The sequence below is a fragment of the Desmodus rotundus genome, chromosome 12 (assembly GCF_022682495.2).
Source record: "Desmodus rotundus isolate HL8 chromosome 12, HLdesRot8A.1, whole genome shotgun sequence".
Classification (NCBI taxonomy): Eukaryota; Metazoa; Chordata; class Mammalia; order Chiroptera; family Phyllostomidae; genus Desmodus; species Desmodus rotundus.
The window spans coordinates 79,141,007-79,159,222 of record NC_071398.1 but is presented as its reverse complement, the minus strand read 5'-3'; the positions used below and the strand labels follow the sequence as shown (position 1 = coordinate 79,159,222).

The following is an 18,216-nucleotide window of genomic DNA, read 5'->3' as shown; positions in this document are numbered from 1 at the left end:
TGGGATCAGACAGTCTCTCCTTTAAGGGGCCACCGTTTTCTGAGCTGGGGGCTAGGGGCTCTCTGGGTGCCTTGACTAGTTAGCTGCCTGCGCCCTGATGCTGACATTGATCCTGCAAGGGCCTAGTTTTGCATCTCCAGGAAAGACAAACAGTCCTCAGTTCTGGGTCCAGCTTTCCTAGTCTCTTCCTTTCCTTACCCTCCCCCCACCCCCATCTTGTGTTAATACAGACAGTGAGCTCACCCTGGGCTTGCGCCCAGTTTCCACAGGCAACCAGCACAGAGCACACACACAAGCTTAGGGGTCGAGGGTGGGGTGGGGCACTGGGGCTTCCCAATCCTTTCCCGAGGGACCTCCAGGCCCTGGCACCAGCTAGAGGGGAGAGTGAGTCACCCAAACCACTGCTCCTGGCCTTACGTCAATTAAGTTCACCCCAGCCCTTCCGTACCCTCTTTAGCCACAGACAGCATGTGAGCCGACTCTCCCTTTAATGCCCAGGCTGAGCCCACGTGTCTGCTTGGATATCTGCTCCATCACTGGCGACGCCATAAATAAGTGTGAATGGAGTAGGCAGGTGAGATAGTCTCCAGGAAGCCTACAGCAGGATCCTTGATGGTAAGAGGCACGTCCTTGGAGGATCTGGTGAGGGGGAAGGAGAAGCTGAGTGTGACCCAGCCAAACCCACCGTCCTGTCCTCAGCCCAGTCCCTCGGCCCTGCTGCCACTCTTACCGGTTTAACACCACCACAACTGCAGAGCCATCTGGACGCACCAATGCCACCGTGTCCAAGTCGTTCTTCTCACTAGCAGCTAGCCCCACTCTCTGGGAGCCCTCAGGAATGAACTTGCTGAAGTGGAAACAGGCATCATCAGGGACCCCAACCCAGCCCCTCTGGCCCTGAGGGTAGCTCCCATCAACTCAAAAGTCATCCCCTCCTAAACCTTGCCAAAGCCCTGCCCTAACTCACCAGGTCTTGAGTGAGGCTGCGGGCGTGCCCTGCCCTCCTGCCTCCCAGCCCCAGTGCTCAGGGCTGCCTGTGATGCCTTCAAGTCATTTCCTGCCCCGATGGTGCAAGAGGGAGAGGTGTGCCTCTCCGAAGGTTCCCACCCTAAACACCTTCCTGTTCCTCATACGGGGTGACGTAAGGCCAGAGACGCTAGGCCTGGTGTGGAGTGGGGGCGCCCACCCACCGCTCACTCACCTGAAGTGGCCAAGGTGGTAGAACATGGGCTGTTTGTAAAACGTGTCCTTGGCAATGTCCACGATAATGGGACTGTCGACAAAGTTGCGCACCCAGTTGGGTCCCCCTTCGGGATTCAGGGCAAGGTTCCAGTCAGTCCAGCCAACCACATGGTAGAGGAGATTCTAGGGCAGGAACAGGGCAGAGACAAAGGCTCCATACCGAGTCCCCAGATGATGTAGTTGGCGAGACAGATGGGCTACGGGGCCTCAGCCCTGTGGGGGTGCTCTGTATCCTTAACATCTACGGAGACAGGCTGTGAGGAAGGAGACATCACAAGAGAAGCTGAGAAATCAGAGGCACCTCTTAACTGAGTGAGACCCAAGCATTTGGAAAAAGGGTGAAGGGATGTACAGATCTGTGAAGGGAAGGCGAGATAGGGAATGGTGCTATCCCAAAATGTCCCGGAGAGCAAGCCAGCTGGGGAAACAGAGAGGAGGGCCTATCATAAGCCTTGGGTGAGACTCAGAAGGGTCAGGTGGCCTGCTTTGTGCACAGGGACACAGGTGGCTCACCGTGATGATGCTGTGGCTATACTGCACACCTCGATCCCAGGAGCCTAGTCGCACACTCTGTTCCCAGAACTTGGAGCCCACACAGGCCTCTGAGGCAAAGAGCATGGTGTCGGGGAACAGGCGATGTGTCTCCCCCAGGGTGGCTTTTGCTGGAGCCAGAAAGTCCAGGTACCAATGTACAGCGATGCCATGAACATACTTAGCTGCCTCTGGGTCTGCCAGCACCTGTACAAGGAAGGGGAAGGACTACTGGGAAAAGGGAGCCACTGAACCTGGCCCCTGTACAAAGGGTTCTGGAAGAGTCACTAGGGGACCAGGGAGATAGGTAGTAGGATGAATGCAACTAGAGGGGGTTGAAGTAACAATCCTGGGGATCCATGGGGCCCTGGCGATCCAGAGGGGGTCACCACCACCCCAGCACTCCAGGGATGCCACTTGGGGACCTGGCTCCAGCCCAGGGAGCTCTTAAGAATCCAATCAAGAGTTGGGGCAGGGAGGGCACTCTGTTTGAAGCCAGTCATTTGGATTCTGAATTTGAGGGTCACTGAGGTACCCATGGAGGTCCTGGGCCTTACCACCTGGGCCCAGCGGGGCAGCAGCAAGCGTTGGTCATCCAGCATGAGCAGACGGACATTGCGGTGTGTACTGTTGGCCAGGGTGGGACCTAAGTCACGGGCAATGAAGTCTCGCTGGTGTTCAGGGGTAAAGCCCAGGCACTGGAAGGGGTACCCACTAAGTAGCCCTGCAGAAGGCTCGTTCTCAGCCGTTACTGCCCAGAACTGTAACTTGTGCTCAGCATAGGCATCCAGGAACCTGGCAGGGGAAGGGTATATTTGACCATGACCAAGAAAGGGGACCAAGACCCTGAGGAATAGGAGGCCCGGTGAGGTGGGGAAAGCTAGGGGTCCAAGTCTGAAAGGCACAGAAGGGAGGAAGGTGAGATGAGCAGGGTCAGGCTGAGACACAGACCCTGCTGGTCCGGTCCCATGGCCTTGCTGCTCCCTTACTTGACAAAGTATCTGGCCCAAGTCTGGTGGTAGAGGTTCCCTGGCTGACCCTTGAGCGACCCCCTCCCATTCACTGCCCCATTGGTCTTGAGCCAAGTGGGTGACGTCCAGGGACTGGCGAAGAGTGAGACAGGGCGCTGGGACATCTCTAGGGCTTGATGAATCAGGGGTATCTAGAAACAAAGGTAGTGAGGAGAGAGACACCCAGAGTTGGAACACAGACTGGACCAACCAGTGCATCAAGCCTAGCCTCCCGCCCTCCCACCCCCAGGACAAAACAGAAAGAACAGGGGCCAAGTTCTATCTCTCTGCAAACTTCTCTAGCCTGAGGCTTTTCAAACACTGGGCATCAATGCCACCAAGACTTAAGGAAGCCAGAGTGCTGACCTTGAGCTTGACATCTTCCTCTGAAAGGCTGAAGTTGTGCAACTGGAAGTCATCAGGGGTGTCGGCATAGGTGTAGGTGCGAATGGAGAAGTCGCAGCTGGCCATGGGGACCCGAATGATGTTGTATTCAATTCCTGCAGAAAAGACCAAGGTCTGGAAGTCTGAGTCAACAGAACAACGTGGGACTCTTAACTGAGTCCCAGCATGAGCAGACGGACATGAGTAGGCCTACCGCTTACAAGTCCTAAACTATGTCTGGGCTCCTGGGTTGGAGCCTGAGGTGCCCGGCACCTGCGTGAAACACAGGCCTTCTGAGCCTGCGAGTCCCTGGCCACTCAGTGGAAGACAGGTAGGACAGTCTTACTTATTTGAGCATTAAGAGGAGACCCAATGTTTCTGGATGGGTGGAAGTCAGGATCAAAGGACATGTCAAAGTCCATTGCACTGTGTCATCTTGTCCCCCTCCTCCTCACCTTCTTCAGAGAAGTATGATTTGAGTAGCAAATTCCGGGCAGGGGGTGACAGGGCAAGGATATTGAGAGCAGCAGCATCTGTCATGGCCCCTCCAAATCCCTTAACTTTCTGGAACTTCTGATCCGGCTGCAGCGTCAGTAACAGCCCTGAGAACACATTCAGAGAATTGAGGGTGTCGGTGCACAAGAGAGAAACCCTGTGACCAATGGTGTGAACCAGCTCCAGGACCCCATCTGGGTCGGGGTGGAGGGTATAGTGGTTACCTATGCCTGTTCGGTTGGCCTGGATGGTCCCTAGACTCAGCTCCATTCGGCGCCCGCTGCGTGTGCTCTCATAGCGTGTGAAGGTGCCAGAGGCAGGCAGGGTCAGGGGATCGAGGGAATCACAGTATGTCGAATTGCAGACACAGACCACGGAGCTGTAGCCAAAGCTTTTAGGGATGCAGGGGTGGGCACCTGGGAGGGAGGGGGAGGCAAGGCTTGAATGATGAAGCTGGGGGACGACATACTAGTCAGGAGAGACTGAACATGGGTTTCAAAATCCTCTCATGGGACCCCCACCTCAAGTTCGTTTCCGTCACTCAAAAGCATTTGTTGAGCACATACTGAAGTCTGCCACCAGCTGCCAGAAGGATACCAAAGTGCCACGAGACAGAAGGGAGCCTTGGTGCTACCTCTCTCCTCCCTGACTCACTCACCTGATGCCCATGAAACTGCCTGAAGTAGAAGCAATCCCGTCAGTCTGGCAGCCATGAAGCCTACCCTTCCCAGGGCCTTAGGACATTCCTGAGAATAGAATGAGGAGTGGATGGAAGGCAAGCCCTTTCCATCCCTCAACTATTCTGGGCAGCCTAGTCTCCCACCTTTATTTATTTATTTAAAGATTTTACTTATTTATATTTAGAAACGGGAAGGGAGCGGGAGAGAGAAGGAGAGAAACATCAATGTTTGCCTCTCACATGCTCCCTTCCAGGGAACCCGGCCCACAACCCAGGCATGTGCCCTGACTGGGAATCGAACCAGCGACCCTCTGGTTCATAGGCCACTCAGCTACACCAGCCAGGGCTCCCACCTGTAATAGGGATGGAACAGGCCCTCTGCTAGTAACAGCCTTCTCTCCAAGTGCTCTGTTAGTGATAGTCTCTGTCCACCCCACCAGGACCCTCCTTTGCCCCTCTCCCCACCCATTTCTCCCTTGACCTGTCCCTCCATAAAAATGCCATGATGGCCTGAGTTCAAGGAGAGTTTGTCACTCATTGAATTCCAGAACCTGGATGGCTAGGATTCCAGAAGCAGAGATCAATTGGGAACCCTGGCCCACTCACCTCTCTGGAAGGACTTGAAAGATCCATCACAAGATGCGAAGACTACAGGGTTCCCAAGCTTCAGAGGGGACAGGGAGTCCACGAAATAAAAATAGGGATACAGACACCTGGGTTGCTGCAGACACTGGATCAATCTTGCTGGTTAATTCCGGCATAATGGAATGGATGGGTCATGTGATGACTACGGGAGAGTCACATGGTACAGGAAGTGAAGCAACTGCAACCATATTTGTAAAGGGCTACTGGCTTCCTCCGGGCTGTTGGTAATTACACCCTGTGAAACTCTGGAAGGCATGCGTGGATGACAACTTTAGGAAGAATCTAGATCAAAGATCTGAGTGGAGGACTGGGTAGAGGTTACCGAATTCCACAGTAGGCACATTGCTTTCTTGAGAAACAATGTTAAAGTAATACTAATAAAGTTGATACTAATAAAAGAGGTTCACTGTGCAAAATAGTGTAGCCAAAATACTGAGAGATGATTAAAACAATCTTTGCCCTATAGTGGCTCGTGAAGCAGGGGAGTCAGACACTTAGATAGTTACAGATAAAGACAAACCAGTAACAAGTGTGCAAGGAGGGACCCTCCATGGAAAGGAGCTATCCTGGAAGGCTTCACTGAGGAGAAAGGGCAGGGATCATTAAGCAGGGAAGTGCAGGGAGGATGGGCCCTGCGCAGAGGGAGGAATGGCATGACTGAGGGGAGGAAGTCCTCAGCGCTGTGTTTCTCCAGGCCTCCCTTGTTTCATCATCAGGTGCAGGTTGTATTAACAGCTCTTCCTTTCTCACAGGACAGAGAGGTTGTGTAAAGTAGTTCAGAAACTGGAAAGTGCTATGCAAGCTGTATCCTCAGAGGATGTGAGAAGGGGGCAAGGGGGCTGTCCATCATGTTGCAGCCACATCACAAATGACAGTGACACACGCAGTCATGGCTGGACCAACACCAGCCCTCCAAGCCCATTTTCTAACTGGTAGAATGGAGGCCATACCAGAACTTCTCGGGGTCATTACTGGAATCACTGAGATGAGCACATGCCTGGCACACAGGAGGTGAGGTAACTGCTTGTTTGTTGTGTCTTTTTACAATGACCTCAGTGAAGTCTTTCTAGACACACTCCAGGCAAAATTGATCTTTTCTTGTTCTAGGTTCCTATGGCTATTTGACCTTTAATAAATGACTTAATCACTCTAAGCCTCTTTCTCATCTATAAAAGGGAAATAATAGCTCCTACCTCATAGAATTGTTGTCAGTTGTTTTGTTTTGTTTTTAAGATTTTGTTTATTTATTTTTAGAGAGAGGGGAGGGGAGGGAGAAAGAGAAGGAGAGAAACATCAATGTGTGGTTGCCTCTCGCGTGCCCCCTACTGGGGACCTGGCTGGCAACCTAGGCATGTGCCCCGACTGGAAATTGGACTGGCGACCCTTTGGTTCACAGGCTGGCACTCAATCCATTGAGCCACACTAGCCAGGGTGTTGTAAGGTTTAAGTCCCATAGTGTATGTGGCTAGTATGCTACTGTGCATCAGATTTTGCAATAAGTTAACTCTTTATGAAGTTCAGTAAAGGAATGTCTTACTCATTCTGTGTAGATGTCCTGACAAGGAGTGAATAGATGGCGAATTGTTGGACTAAACTGAACCATCATCACTATGTCAGTATCTGCTCCATTCCGACTTCCTGTTTTTCCAGGAAATACTGTGCAGGGCTCATTGTTGGGAGGAGGGCAGGTGATGCCTATACCATACTTCCTTCTAGTTCATTCATTCCTCCCAAGCTGGCCAACAATACTTGATTTCGTACTTACCTGGCAGGGGAGAGCCCACGATCACGATGGTGGTTTTCCCGGGGCAAGACTTATCCAGGGACTGGCGAAGAGTGAGACGGCGCTGGGACATCTCTAGGGCTTGATGAATCAGGGGTATCTAGAAACAAAGGTAGTAAGGAGAGAGACACCCAGAGTTGGAACACAGACTGGACCAACCAGTGCATCAAGCCTAGCCTCCCGCCCTCTCACCCCCAGGACAAAACAGAAAGAACAGGGGCCAAGTTCTGTCTTTCTGCAAACTTCTCTAGCCTGAGGCTTTTCAAACACTGGGCATCAATGCCACCAAGACTTAAGGAAGCCAGAGTGCTGACCTTGAGCTTGACATCTTCCTCTGAAAGGCTGAAGTTGTGCAACTGGAAGTCATCAGGGGTGTCGGCATAGGTGTAGGTGCGAATGGAGAAGTCGCAGCTGGCCATGGGGACCCGAATGATGTTGTATTCAATTCCTGCAGAAAAGACCAAGGTCTGGAAGTCTGAGTCAACAGAACAACGTGGGACTGGCCTACCGCTTACAAGTCCTAAACTACGGATGTGCCGACTCGTGTGATTTCCCCAAATGTGGGAAATTCGACTGCATAATTTGTGGTAGTGGGGGACTGTGTTAGCGCTCTCCCCTGGAAAAAAAGAAAAAACAACAATAATGCTGATTTCAGCTAGGGAGGAGCGACTCTGCCCCTGTCTCTGAGCTCCACTCTCCCCAACCTGGAGATCTCAGCCCAACAGCTCTCATGCCCCCTTTCCGTAACAAGTATTTTCTAATATACTCTTTACTATCCTGAAATGAATCGGTAAACAAGGAATACGATCCAGGGCAGATCGTATTTTTAACAGATGGTGCTGAGACAACTGGACATATACATGCAAAAAGATAAACTTAGACCCTTACCTCACTCCATAATTAAAAAATAAAGCAAATTAGCCCTGGCTGGTGTGGCTCAGTGGATTGAGTACTGGCCTGCAAACCAAAGGGTTGCCAGTTCGATTCCCAGTCAGGACACATGCCTGGGTTGTAGGCCAGGTCCTCGGTTGGGGGCATACAAGAGCCAATTGATCAATGTTTCCCTCCCTTCTCTTCTCTCTAAAAAAAAAAATAAATAAAGTCTTTTTAAAAAAATTAACGCAAATTAGACCATAAACCTAATTGTAAGAGCTGAAACTAGAAAACTCCTGGAAAAAAAAAACATAGGAACAAATCTTTGTGGCCTTGGATTAAGCACTAGTATTTATTTATTTATTTATTTTTAAGCAATAACAAACATTTAGTATCTCACCTAGTTTCCGTGGGTCAGGAATTCAGGGGTGTCAGTCCAGATTTAGCTGGACAGTGCAGACTGGAAGTTTCTCATGACACTGTGGCCAACACATCGGCCAGGGCTACAGGCATCAGCAGGCCTAACTGGGCTGAGGCTCTGCTTCCAAAATGCACCACTGACTAACACAGGTGGTCAGCTGGGTCTGGCTGTTGGCAGGAGGCCTCAGTTCCTTACCACGTGCACTCATTTATAGGTCTGCTTGAGTGTCCTCACAACATGGCCGACGGCTTCCTCCAGAGAGAGTGATCCAAGAGAGACCAAGGCAAAAGCCACAATGTCCTGGCCTCAGGAGTCACACATCATCATTTCTATACTATCCTATTGGTTATGCAGGTCTTTCCCGTAAATGTGGTGGAAGGACTCAACAAAGGTGTGAACAGTAGGAGGTGGGGATCATTGGGGGCCAGCTAGAAGGCAATCTACCACAGTCTACCCTCTCAGTAAGTCATGTCCCTCCTACATTACACATCATACCACCTCCCAAGGTTCCCTAAAAATCTCATCCTATCTATAGAAAAGTACAGAATCTCACAGGCAATGGTTTCTTACATATGATTCTAAAACACAAGTGACAGAAGAAAAAAAAAGATAAATTGGACTTCATCAAAATAAAAGGTGTTTGTGCTTCAAAGGATGCCATCAAAAAACTAAAAAAAAACCCTGTTTGGTGTGGCTCAGTGAATTGAATGCTGGCCTGTGAACCAAAGGGTTGCTGGTTCAATTCCCAGTCAGGGCACATGCCTGGGTTGCGGGCCAGGTCCCCAAGAGTGTGAGAGACAACCACACATTGATATTTCTCTCTCTCCCTCCCTTCCCCTCTCTTTAAACAATAAATAAAATCTTTAAAAAAAACTAAAAAGAGCCCTTGGCCCAGTTGGTTGGAGCATCATTCTGAGGTTGTGGGTTCCCTTCCCTGTCAGGGAACATTTGTGGGTATGTCCCCTACTAGGCACCTGGCCCACAACCCAGGCATGTGCCCTGATTGGGAATCAAACCAGCAACCCTCTGGTTTTCAGGCCAGCGCTCAATCCACTGAGCCACACCAGCCAGGGCCTAGGGCAATATTAGCAAAAGCAGAAATTCAAACAGAATTCTGATCCCACTTCTACCAGTACTTTGCCGTGCCAGCACTTTGCCGTGCTGTAGGCTTGGTTCAGATGGCAAATTCCTGCCCTGGAGACAGGCTCCTTAGGCCTCAGACCAACTCCCCAAGGAGGATGCCCCTCTCAGTCCCACTGTTATCTTCATGGTCAAGTCAAAGAAAGATACTTTCGCATTCCATGCACAACAGAGAGTCGGTGATCAAAAATACTTACTAAATCAGTGAATGACTAAACCTTACCAATCAGCCTAGAACCGGTCCTTTCCATTCTGGCTTCTGATCTGAAGATACACCACTCCTCCTGATTATTGACACCAAAAAGGACTTCTTTCTCCAGTGAGACTAGACCTTTCTGCCCCTTACTAGGCTGTGGCTTCACCCTTGAATTCACCTGTAAACAACTCTTTTTTTCAACTTTATGGAGTTTTAATTGACATATAACACTGTAAGTTTAAGGTGTGTAATGTGATGATTTGATCCATGAACATACTACACAATGATTACCACTATAAAGTTAGTTTTGATTAAACAACGCTTTTTTTTAGATTTTATTTATTTATTTTTAGAGAGGGGAAGGGAGGGAGAAAGAGTGGGAGAGAAACATCAATGTGTGGTTGTCTCTCACATGTCTCCTACAGGGACCTGGCCTGCAACCCAGGCATGTGCCCTGACTGGGAATCGAACCAGCAACCCTCTGGTTCACAGGCCATCTATCAATCAACTGAGCCACACCAGCCAGGGCTAAACAACTGTTAGACAATAACCATAGCATTCATTGTAAAGCTCAGTGCACATGGAAAGTACCCATACCTCATGTGCTGTCCTATATTTTTTCTCCAGGTACCAGCCAGGCTCTCCTGAGTACTTATCACATGCATTAGCCTGACAACTCCAAGTTACACGTGCGAAGACTGAGACCGAGAGAAGTTAAATAAGTGGCAGGGCCAAGCCTAGTTTCAAATCTGTACTACTCTGAAGCCCAAGCAACTCTTAGTCATCATGTCATACAGCCTCCCAGATATTTCAGTGGTATGTTTTTAGTCTTTCTTATGTTTATAAAAATGCAGAGCAAATTTCATGATTGCTAAGTCTTTGAAACCTCAGAACTCTTCTCTGAGGCAAGCACAGAATGGGGGTTCAATGTTTGCTGAATGAATGAATAGGTGAAGTTACCATCCACACCAGTGTTTCAGAGACTGTCCTTGGTGTGGTTTGAGGCAAGGAGTGGTGAACTTCAGAAAGAATGAGGCTAACTCTGAAGATGATTATTATACTTAAAATAAGACCAAATGAAGGGGGCGTGGTTGAGGCTACAGAAATATGGGTTTAAATTAAATACATACATACATACATACCATCTGTGAACCTCCTGGCACAACCCTAGCTGTTCTGACCCTCCCATGTAGGACTGTGATGAGGATCACAGACGAGAATGATGTCTGTGAAGGCACGCCTTGAGAACTGTAAAGTTCCATATTGGTGGCAGGAAGCGTTATTGTTACTGTTATTTGGTGTTTATTTTTTCCCTGCAGGTAGTGGAGAGTCTTCTGCCCAAGACCTCTGCCTCCTGCCTTGCTCCCTCTGGCTGCCACCATTTCTCTCCTTAAGGAGCAGCAATATGAGCGGGTGTTTTAGCATGAACACCAGTGACTGCGCAGGACTGAAATCTTTGCTTCATTACTCACTAGATCTGAGGTATTGGGAAGTTACTTGACTTGTCTCGAGCTTCAGTTTCCTCATTTCCAAAACTCTTGCCCTGATCCCTCCCTTCTTGAAGTATTCTCCTTTGTTTCTATGACTCTACTCTCCTGGCTGGATGTCCTCCCATTGTTCTTTTTTCCTTTTTTACCCTCACCCAAAGACATTCCCCCCGCCACACACGTTTGCTTTTTTCTAAATTAAAGATTTTATTTATTTATTTATTTATTTTTAGAGAGAGGGGAAGGGAGAGGGAGAGAGGGAGAGAAACATCGATGTTCAAGAGATACATTGATTGGTTGCCTGTCTCATGCCCCCAACTGGGGACCTGGCCTGGCCTGCTACCCAGGCATGTGCCCTGACTGGGAATCAAACCAGCAACCATTGATTCGCAGGCCAGCACTCAATCCACTGAGCCACACCAGCCAGGGCATCCATTTGCTTTTTTAGAGAGAGAGAGAGGAAGGGAGAGAAACATCAATGCAAGAGAAGCATCGATTGGTTGCACCCAGACCAGGGATTGTACGTGTCCAAACTGGGGGTGGGGTGTCATGCACCCCTGACTGGACCGGGGGTCGAACCTGCAACCTTTTGGTTATGGGACCAAATGCTCCAACCAACTGAGCCACACCAGCCAGGCCTGTTCTCCCACTTTTCTGTCTGTTCCTTCTCCTTTGCAGGCTTCATCTATTTCTGTCTGCGGGTGTTCCTTAGGGTTTGTCCTAGGTCTTCTCTTCTCATACATCATGCTCTCTCCAAAGAGACAACCCCATGGCTTTGATTCTCTTCTAGTTGCTTTTGGTGCCCAAATACCAACCTCCAATCCCAATGTTCCTGCTGGGATTGACTATGTGACAGTCTTGACTCTGACCACCAGACCTTTCCTCTGGGTGTCTCAGAGACGCCTCAGCAGGACCATCATGAGATCACCCTCTCCCCCAGCCAAACCTGTTCTTCCTCCAGTGTTCTCTTTCTCTGTAAATGGATCCCCTTCCTCCCAGAATCTGGGGCTCATTTTTTAACTTGACAAATTTTTGTTTCTTTTAGTTTAGTCTTATATCCCCACGGAGCTCATTCTCGACTCTGTCCTCTCCGGGTACCCTTCTCCCCATTATTTTTCTCCTAGACTACCGAAACATCTCTCTCAGTCTTGAAACCTCCAGTCCACTCTCTGAGAAGAACTGGGCGGTCTAACTAAAATATAAATTCTGAACCTACCACTCTCCCTCCTCAAATCCTTCAATGGCACCACACCGCCTTTGAGAGGGCTTACAGGATATTTGTTCCACCCTCATTCCTCACATCTGCACTTGCACCTCCAGCCCCAGTTCCTCTTACAGGCTGCATTGCATCTGACCTCTGCTCTCCTCCCTGTGATGCGTACTTTCTTCTCTTCTCTTGAAAAAAATGAATAACTCTTCTTTTTCATCATTACGGTCTCAGCCTTAGTATCACCGCCATCAGTACCATTTTCCTGACAACTCAGACTGGGTTAGGCACCCTTGCTATGTGCGTCCCAAATCACACATTCCTTTTTTTTTTTTTAACTTTTAAAATATTTTATTTATTTATTTATTTTCATGCAGAGAAGGAGGGATGGAGAGAGAGGGAGAGAAACACCAATATGCAGGTGCCCGACATGTGCCCCTCATCAGGATCTGGCCCACAACCCAGGCATGTGCCCTGACTGGGAATCAAACCTGCAGCCCCTTGGTTCACAGGCTGGTGTTCAATCCACTGAGCTACACCAGCCAGACCAACTCACACATTCAATAAACAATAACTGGGCATCTACGATGTGCCAGGCATTGTTCTAGATCCTGAGAACACAGCAGTAAGATGATAAAGTCCCTGGCTGTATGGAGTTTATGTCCTAGTGGCTGATAGACAAAAAAAAACCCACATCACTTCACATGGTCATGAGGACTATGAAGCAAAATAAAGGGGTAGGGAGTGTTGGATAGAACCAGTGACAGGGATCATTGTAAGAAGTGAATTTAGAAAAGAAAGTTGGGGGCCAGATTCTGTAGGCCTGGGTGGACATAGTAAGGAGCCTGAATTTTGTCCTAAGACGGAAAATCACTGGAGAGTTTGATGCACAGAAGTGGCAAGATCAGATTTATAGTTTTAAGATCATTTTGGCTGCTGTGTAGAAATAAGGTGGTAGGTGGGGAGGTGTCAATTACAGTCTGCCATGGACTTGCCCCTTTTTCTCAATCCATACCTCAGAGTGCTCATAAAGGCCCTTCCTTCAGTATACATTACTCTTTACCTCCATTTAGCCTAGTTAATGCCTATTCATCTTTCAGAACGCATCTCAGACATCGTTTTCTCCAAAAATTCTCTCCCTCTACACACAGCACTCCTCTAACACAAGCTCATAGCCTTACATCTCTTTTGCAGCTGTTACCACAATTAATTGTAGAAGTGGTTTAATGTCAGCTACAGCGTCCAGTGGCCTACTAATTCGTTTGCCTGCTGATGGGTCAGTGCGTAAGCCCGGTAAGGTATAGCCAACTCTGTCCTCGCTCCCCTCCTACCCCCAATGGCCGTATCCCGGATGCGTAGCATAGAGACCGGCACTAGTCCAGTGCTCAGTGAACGCTTGTCAAATGGTTGGGGAACAGATAAATTACACAGACCTTATTTCCACTCCACCCCTCAATAAGCAAGTGGATAAAGGAGAATTCGAAGATTTTTATCCCCTCTTCTTCATTAGTAAATTACGACCATCCCTACAAATAATGATGATAAAAAGGTAAAGTGCAAACGCCGGGAGGGGAAAGTTAAGATCCAAACGGTGCTACATCCATTACGCCTACCGTAGGCGAAGTAAAACAGCAACCCCAACTGGAGGCGAAGGGAAATCCCACTGCAGTCTCCAAAGCGGAGTGGGCGGGGCTAGAGAATGAGGCCTTTCGGAGTCTGCGTGTGAGCGAGGCAGCGACCGGTGTTGCGCAGCCGACAGACGCTCAGGGCTCGTGGGGCGGGGCCAGGAAGGGGCGGTGACTCGCTCTGTAATGGTCAGGGGGAGGGACGCAGGCACCTTCAGCACGTATCATTGGTTTTCCTAGGAACAAACGGCTCTCTCCGACCAGCCGTAACCCAGATAGTGCGCAAGTGTATTTGGGATGTACTGGTAAGGAGCGAGAGTCATGAAACGCCCATGCGTCTCGGCCAACGCAGGGCAGCACGCTTTGTAGAGGGAGAAAGGGAAGTTGGGTGGGGTGGGGGACGGAATTCTTCAAGTAGTCTAGCTCCTGGAAGCTAAGTCCAGCTCCTTGGGCTTCATCCTCTGGGACCCTCAGAATAGGGAACGTTCAGTGCCCAGAAACTGCCCCGTTGGGAACCCCAGGCTTCACGTCCTGCTACCTTATTTTGCCGTCCTGGCCACACCCCAACCTTCCCTGAGGCGGGGTTGTTATGATGGTGAGTTATTCAAGAAGCGTTGCAGCCTGACGCCATCTGTGGGCAGTGCCCCTTCCTTCCGAGTAGGGTATCGCAGCTATCCCAAAAATCATAGGGTCCCCCTCTGCCACATCAGCAACTTGAGTTTGTTAAGGACCTACCAAATGTTAGGCCCAGTGCAACGAGCAAATTGCGGCTCTCTTACATTCTACTGGACGACACAGACAAAAACAAGATAATTTTAGATAGTGGTAAGTGCTCAAAACAAAATGGCAGTGTGATAAAATGACTGGACATTGCTCACGAGAAGGTGGGAATGGAACGAAGACCCGAGTTTGGCTTAGGTGAAGGCAATAGCCTTAGGGCAGAACGTTTCATGCTTGGGAAAGAGCAGGTACAAAGGCCCTTGTGCAAGCCAGATCCAGGAGTACCTGACCGTGGTCTCAGAAGGAGTTTGTAGATTATTCTAAATACTCATGGAAAGACATTAGATTTTGGTGGAACCTTGATGTGTCATTTTTTTAAAGATTTTATTTATTGATTTTTAGAGAAAGGAGAAAGAGGGAGAGAAACATGATACGCGAGAGAAATAGCAATCCATTGCCTCTCTCAAGCCCCCTATTGGGGACCTGGCCTGCAACTCAGGCATGCACCCTGACTGGGAGTGGAACCAGCAACCTCTCTGTCCGCAGGCTGGCACTCAATTCACTGGGCCGCACCAGCCAGGGTGACATGATTTCTTATTTTGCTGAGTGGAGAATGGATTGTTAGGAAACGAGGAAATAGATCGATTCAGGTGCTGACAGAAATTGGTAGCTTGAACTAGGTAGCTGGTGAGACAGGGATGATTTCAGGATAGAATTAGGTGTGTTGGATGAAAGAAATGAAGAAATCAGGCTGAGTCCCAAGCTTTTGGAATACGCAGCTGGCTGAGTGGTGATGCCACTTCTTGAGAAGGAACAGGACCAGGTGCTGGGGGTGGGAGCCAAGAGTCCAGCTGTGGCCATGTTGAGGCTGCGATGCCCATTAGACATCCAAGCAGAGAGGTCAAGTTGGAGGTTTGAGCCCATGGAGAGGTCAACTACCTATGTGTTATCCATGAACACATAGGTAGTATTTAAGCCATGGATCTTTGTAGAACCATCTACAGACAGAGTGAAAATAGAAAAGGGCCAAGGAGAGAGCCCTGGGGCTTCCAGTGTTAAGTAGTACAGCAGAGGTGGAAAAGCTGCAAAGGATACCGAGAGAGTAAAGTAGGGGGACAAATAGGAGAACAGGGCATCTTCAAAGATGAGAGGGAAAAAGTCAAGAGGAAAGATACTGATCTTCTGGGTAAGTGCTTCTCAGAGGTTGAGAAATGGTCCCCTTTTGGTTGCTGGAAACTTTATCAAGACCAGTGCCTGGGAAGAGGTAGTGGAATGGGTAAGGAAGTGCAGGGAAGAGAAAATGTTCTCCCATGAAAAGGACCAGAGATACAGTGTGGCAGCTGGAAAGAAATGTCAGTCTTGAGAGAGTTTCATCTATGCAAGATGCTAGAACAAAATTTCCCAGAAGTGAAGGGAAAAATTAAAATTTATTAAAGGCTTACGTAGCATTGAGTTTTACAAACATTTGTCCTCACAATGTTTTAAAGGTCAGGAAATTGAGGTTAAATAACTTGCCCAACGTCATGCAGCTACAGGTGGCGGAGCTGAGAAGCCACCCAGATTTTTAAGACTCTTCATGCTTCACCACCCAATTGCACAGGCATATGGCCCTTTATGTTTAAATACTTGGGACACGCCTTGTTCTGGCCACAGTGCCCCTGGCAAATCAGAGAGCTACGGGGTAGGACTTGATTATTTTCTTTCTCCAATGCTGTAAGCAGGGTATCTCCCCCAATAGCCTGATTACTCATGCAGTACAGGACAGAAGCTCTCCCAGGCCAGAGGAGCTGAGGCAAGCAGAAGGAGCCCCCCAGAGGTAGGAGGGAAAGGGATGATTTTGGGGTGTACAGCGGGTTTCGTTTTGTGTCAGCCAGTGTAAGGGAATGCTGGAGGCTGCTGGTCCCAACCAGCTGGTGCCTGTGGCCCATCATTCATACGGATCTGTTCCATGTAGCAAGAAGCCCACGTCAGAGCCCAGTTTCCCGGCTGCCCCCATTGAGGCTGAGACTGTGGGGGCGGGTACCACGCTCCAGCCTGCGGGCAGACAGGAGGCGCCGCAGGGAGGAGCTGGAGCTCAGATCCCCACAGCTTCGAAGATGGAGGCTCTCTCGCCCTGGTCGTCCCCAAGGGCTCTGGGGCACCTGAAGGGGGACACAGGAGAGGACATCAATGTGGCCCAACCTGAAGTTCCAGGCTTTCCCGGGCACCTTCCCAGGCTTTCCTAACGCCTACCTGCTTATGCCCCCGGGCTCCATTTCCACTGGGGTCTGGGGCTTTCCTGGACATCTGCAGGAAACGAGTGACCAAGCCCCGGCCTGGCCAGCTGCCCTTTAGGTCCCCCAGTGAGTGGGCAGGTGCAGGGCCCGAGGGCAAGGGGACCTTCTGGTAGGTGGGAACAGGTCTTCGTTTCTCAGCAGAACGAGCACGTAGCAACTTGGGGGAAGGGCATCGAGCCAGACGGAAGAGGCAGGCTTCAGAGCAGAGCCCTGGAGAGAGAGACAGAGAGAGGCAGAGTGGGTGGAATGGGAGGTGCAGAGGGCCAGGCAGCACTCCCTCAGCTCCCAACCCCTGGGCACTAACCACATGCCTGACCTGTATCTGCAGAGGAAACAGAAGCAGCTTCTTCCTCAAGCACTTTGGTATAAAGATCCCTGAAGTCAGCTGGGAAGGAGAGGAGCCAGGGACTGAATGGAAGTGCCCAATGGACATGCCCACCCATCCTACCACCCTCCTGTGAGAATTCAGGCCCAGAGATGGTACAGTTCTCGAAGACAGGGACTAAGGCAGTATCGTTCATAGCAGCATCCTCCCCAGCACATAATGGTGATAATGAGCACTTTTTGTGCTGAGCATTTTACTTGCATTACCTCATTTCCCACTATTTTATAGTACCTGTGGTAGAAGTACAATTATGATACCCATTTTATAGGTGAGAAACTGAGGCTTGGTAACTGGCCCAAGCTGTGAGCTGTGGAATTGGTTTCACAGAACAAATCCTCTTTTAGCCACGAAGTTGTTTCTAAGAGGTCAGCACTCAAGAATTGTCCACTGCGGGAGTGAACTCACCTTTCAACCTCTTCATGGACCTCAACAGTGTCCCAGATCCTGGTGGCCATCACTGGCCTTCTAACTCCCAGTGCCTGCCCTTTCCTGAACCTTGGTGGTGGGGGTGGTGGGGGTAGGGAGGTGCTCACCTGTGTCGCTGGAGGTGGCGATGCCTGGGTCACTGTGGGACCGTGGCAGCAGCAGTGGTGGTGGGGGAGCCGGATGAGGAGGCCGGTGCCCCGGTGGGGTGAGGGAACCTGAGCTATCGCTGAAGCGGCGGGTCGGGGCTCTTGTGGGAGGGGCTGCAGCTGGCCGGCTGCCGCCTTTGGGGACCCTCCGCCTTAGCTCTGGGAAGCAGGGTCCCACCCAAGGCGGCCAGCCCTCCAGCCTGTGACAGCTGCGGGCAGCTGTGGGGGGTGGGGCCAGAGGGGGTGGGGCCTCCGGGGCAGAGCAGGAGTAGGAGCGGGCCGCCCTTGGGGGCCGCCGGGGCAGAGGGCTGTCCTCAAAAGGGCCGCGAAGGCCACAGTCCAGGCTGAGGCAGTAGCCCGCGCGGCTACGCTGAATGGAGCGGAAGAGCACGTAGTCCACAGAGCGTACGGAGCCCTGCAGCTCCAGCAGGCATGAGTCCTCCGATGGGCTGGAGCCCCCGGGGAGGTCGCCAATGGCTGACAGCACCAGAGACCCGCTGTCCATGGACACTGTGGGCAGCAGGGGGCGCTGGGTAGCACCAGCC

General features: G+C 50.3%; 3 protein-coding genes across 4 annotated transcripts; all 3 read right to left on the bottom strand.

The window, feature by feature from the left end:
* GBA1 (glucosylceramidase beta 1) lies at positions 1-5,111 on the bottom strand. The gene is made up of 11 exons (XM_024573773.3): positions 4,948-5,111; positions 4,321-4,408; positions 3,887-4,078; positions 3,623-3,769; positions 3,150-3,283; positions 2,763-2,935; positions 2,331-2,568; positions 1,756-1,980; positions 1,202-1,365; positions 731-847; positions 1-639 (listed from the first exon to the last, which is right to left on the bottom strand). The coding sequence occupies exons 1-11, from the start codon at positions 4,972-4,974 to the stop codon at positions 534-536; spliced, it is 1,611 nt and encodes a 536-aa protein (XP_024429541.1). The 5' UTR covers positions 4,975-5,111; the 3' UTR covers positions 1-533.
* LOC128779660 (lysosomal acid glucosylceramidase-like) lies at positions 5,007-13,783 on the bottom strand. Its single transcript, XM_053915139.1, has 4 exons — positions 13,707-13,783; positions 7,084-7,217; positions 6,752-6,869; positions 5,007-5,128 (listed from the first exon to the last, which is right to left on the bottom strand). Exons 2-4 carry the CDS (start codon positions 7,186-7,188, stop codon positions 5,118-5,120), a joined length of 234 nt encoding a protein of 77 aa, XP_053771114.1. The 5' UTR covers positions 7,189-7,217; positions 13,707-13,783; the 3' UTR covers positions 5,007-5,117.
* A 2,063-nt stretch (positions 13,784-15,846) lies between these two features.
* On the bottom strand, positions 15,847-18,216 carry ENTREP3 (endosomal transmembrane epsin interactor 3; the record flags this gene model as incomplete). 2 transcript variants are annotated; one of them, XM_053916117.1, is given in 4 exon segments in its annotated part: positions 15,847-16,579; positions 16,671-16,924; positions 17,031-17,099; positions 17,633-18,216. In XM_053916117.1, coding segments are annotated over 4 exon segments (1,041 nt in total). In that variant the 3' UTR covers positions 15,847-16,405.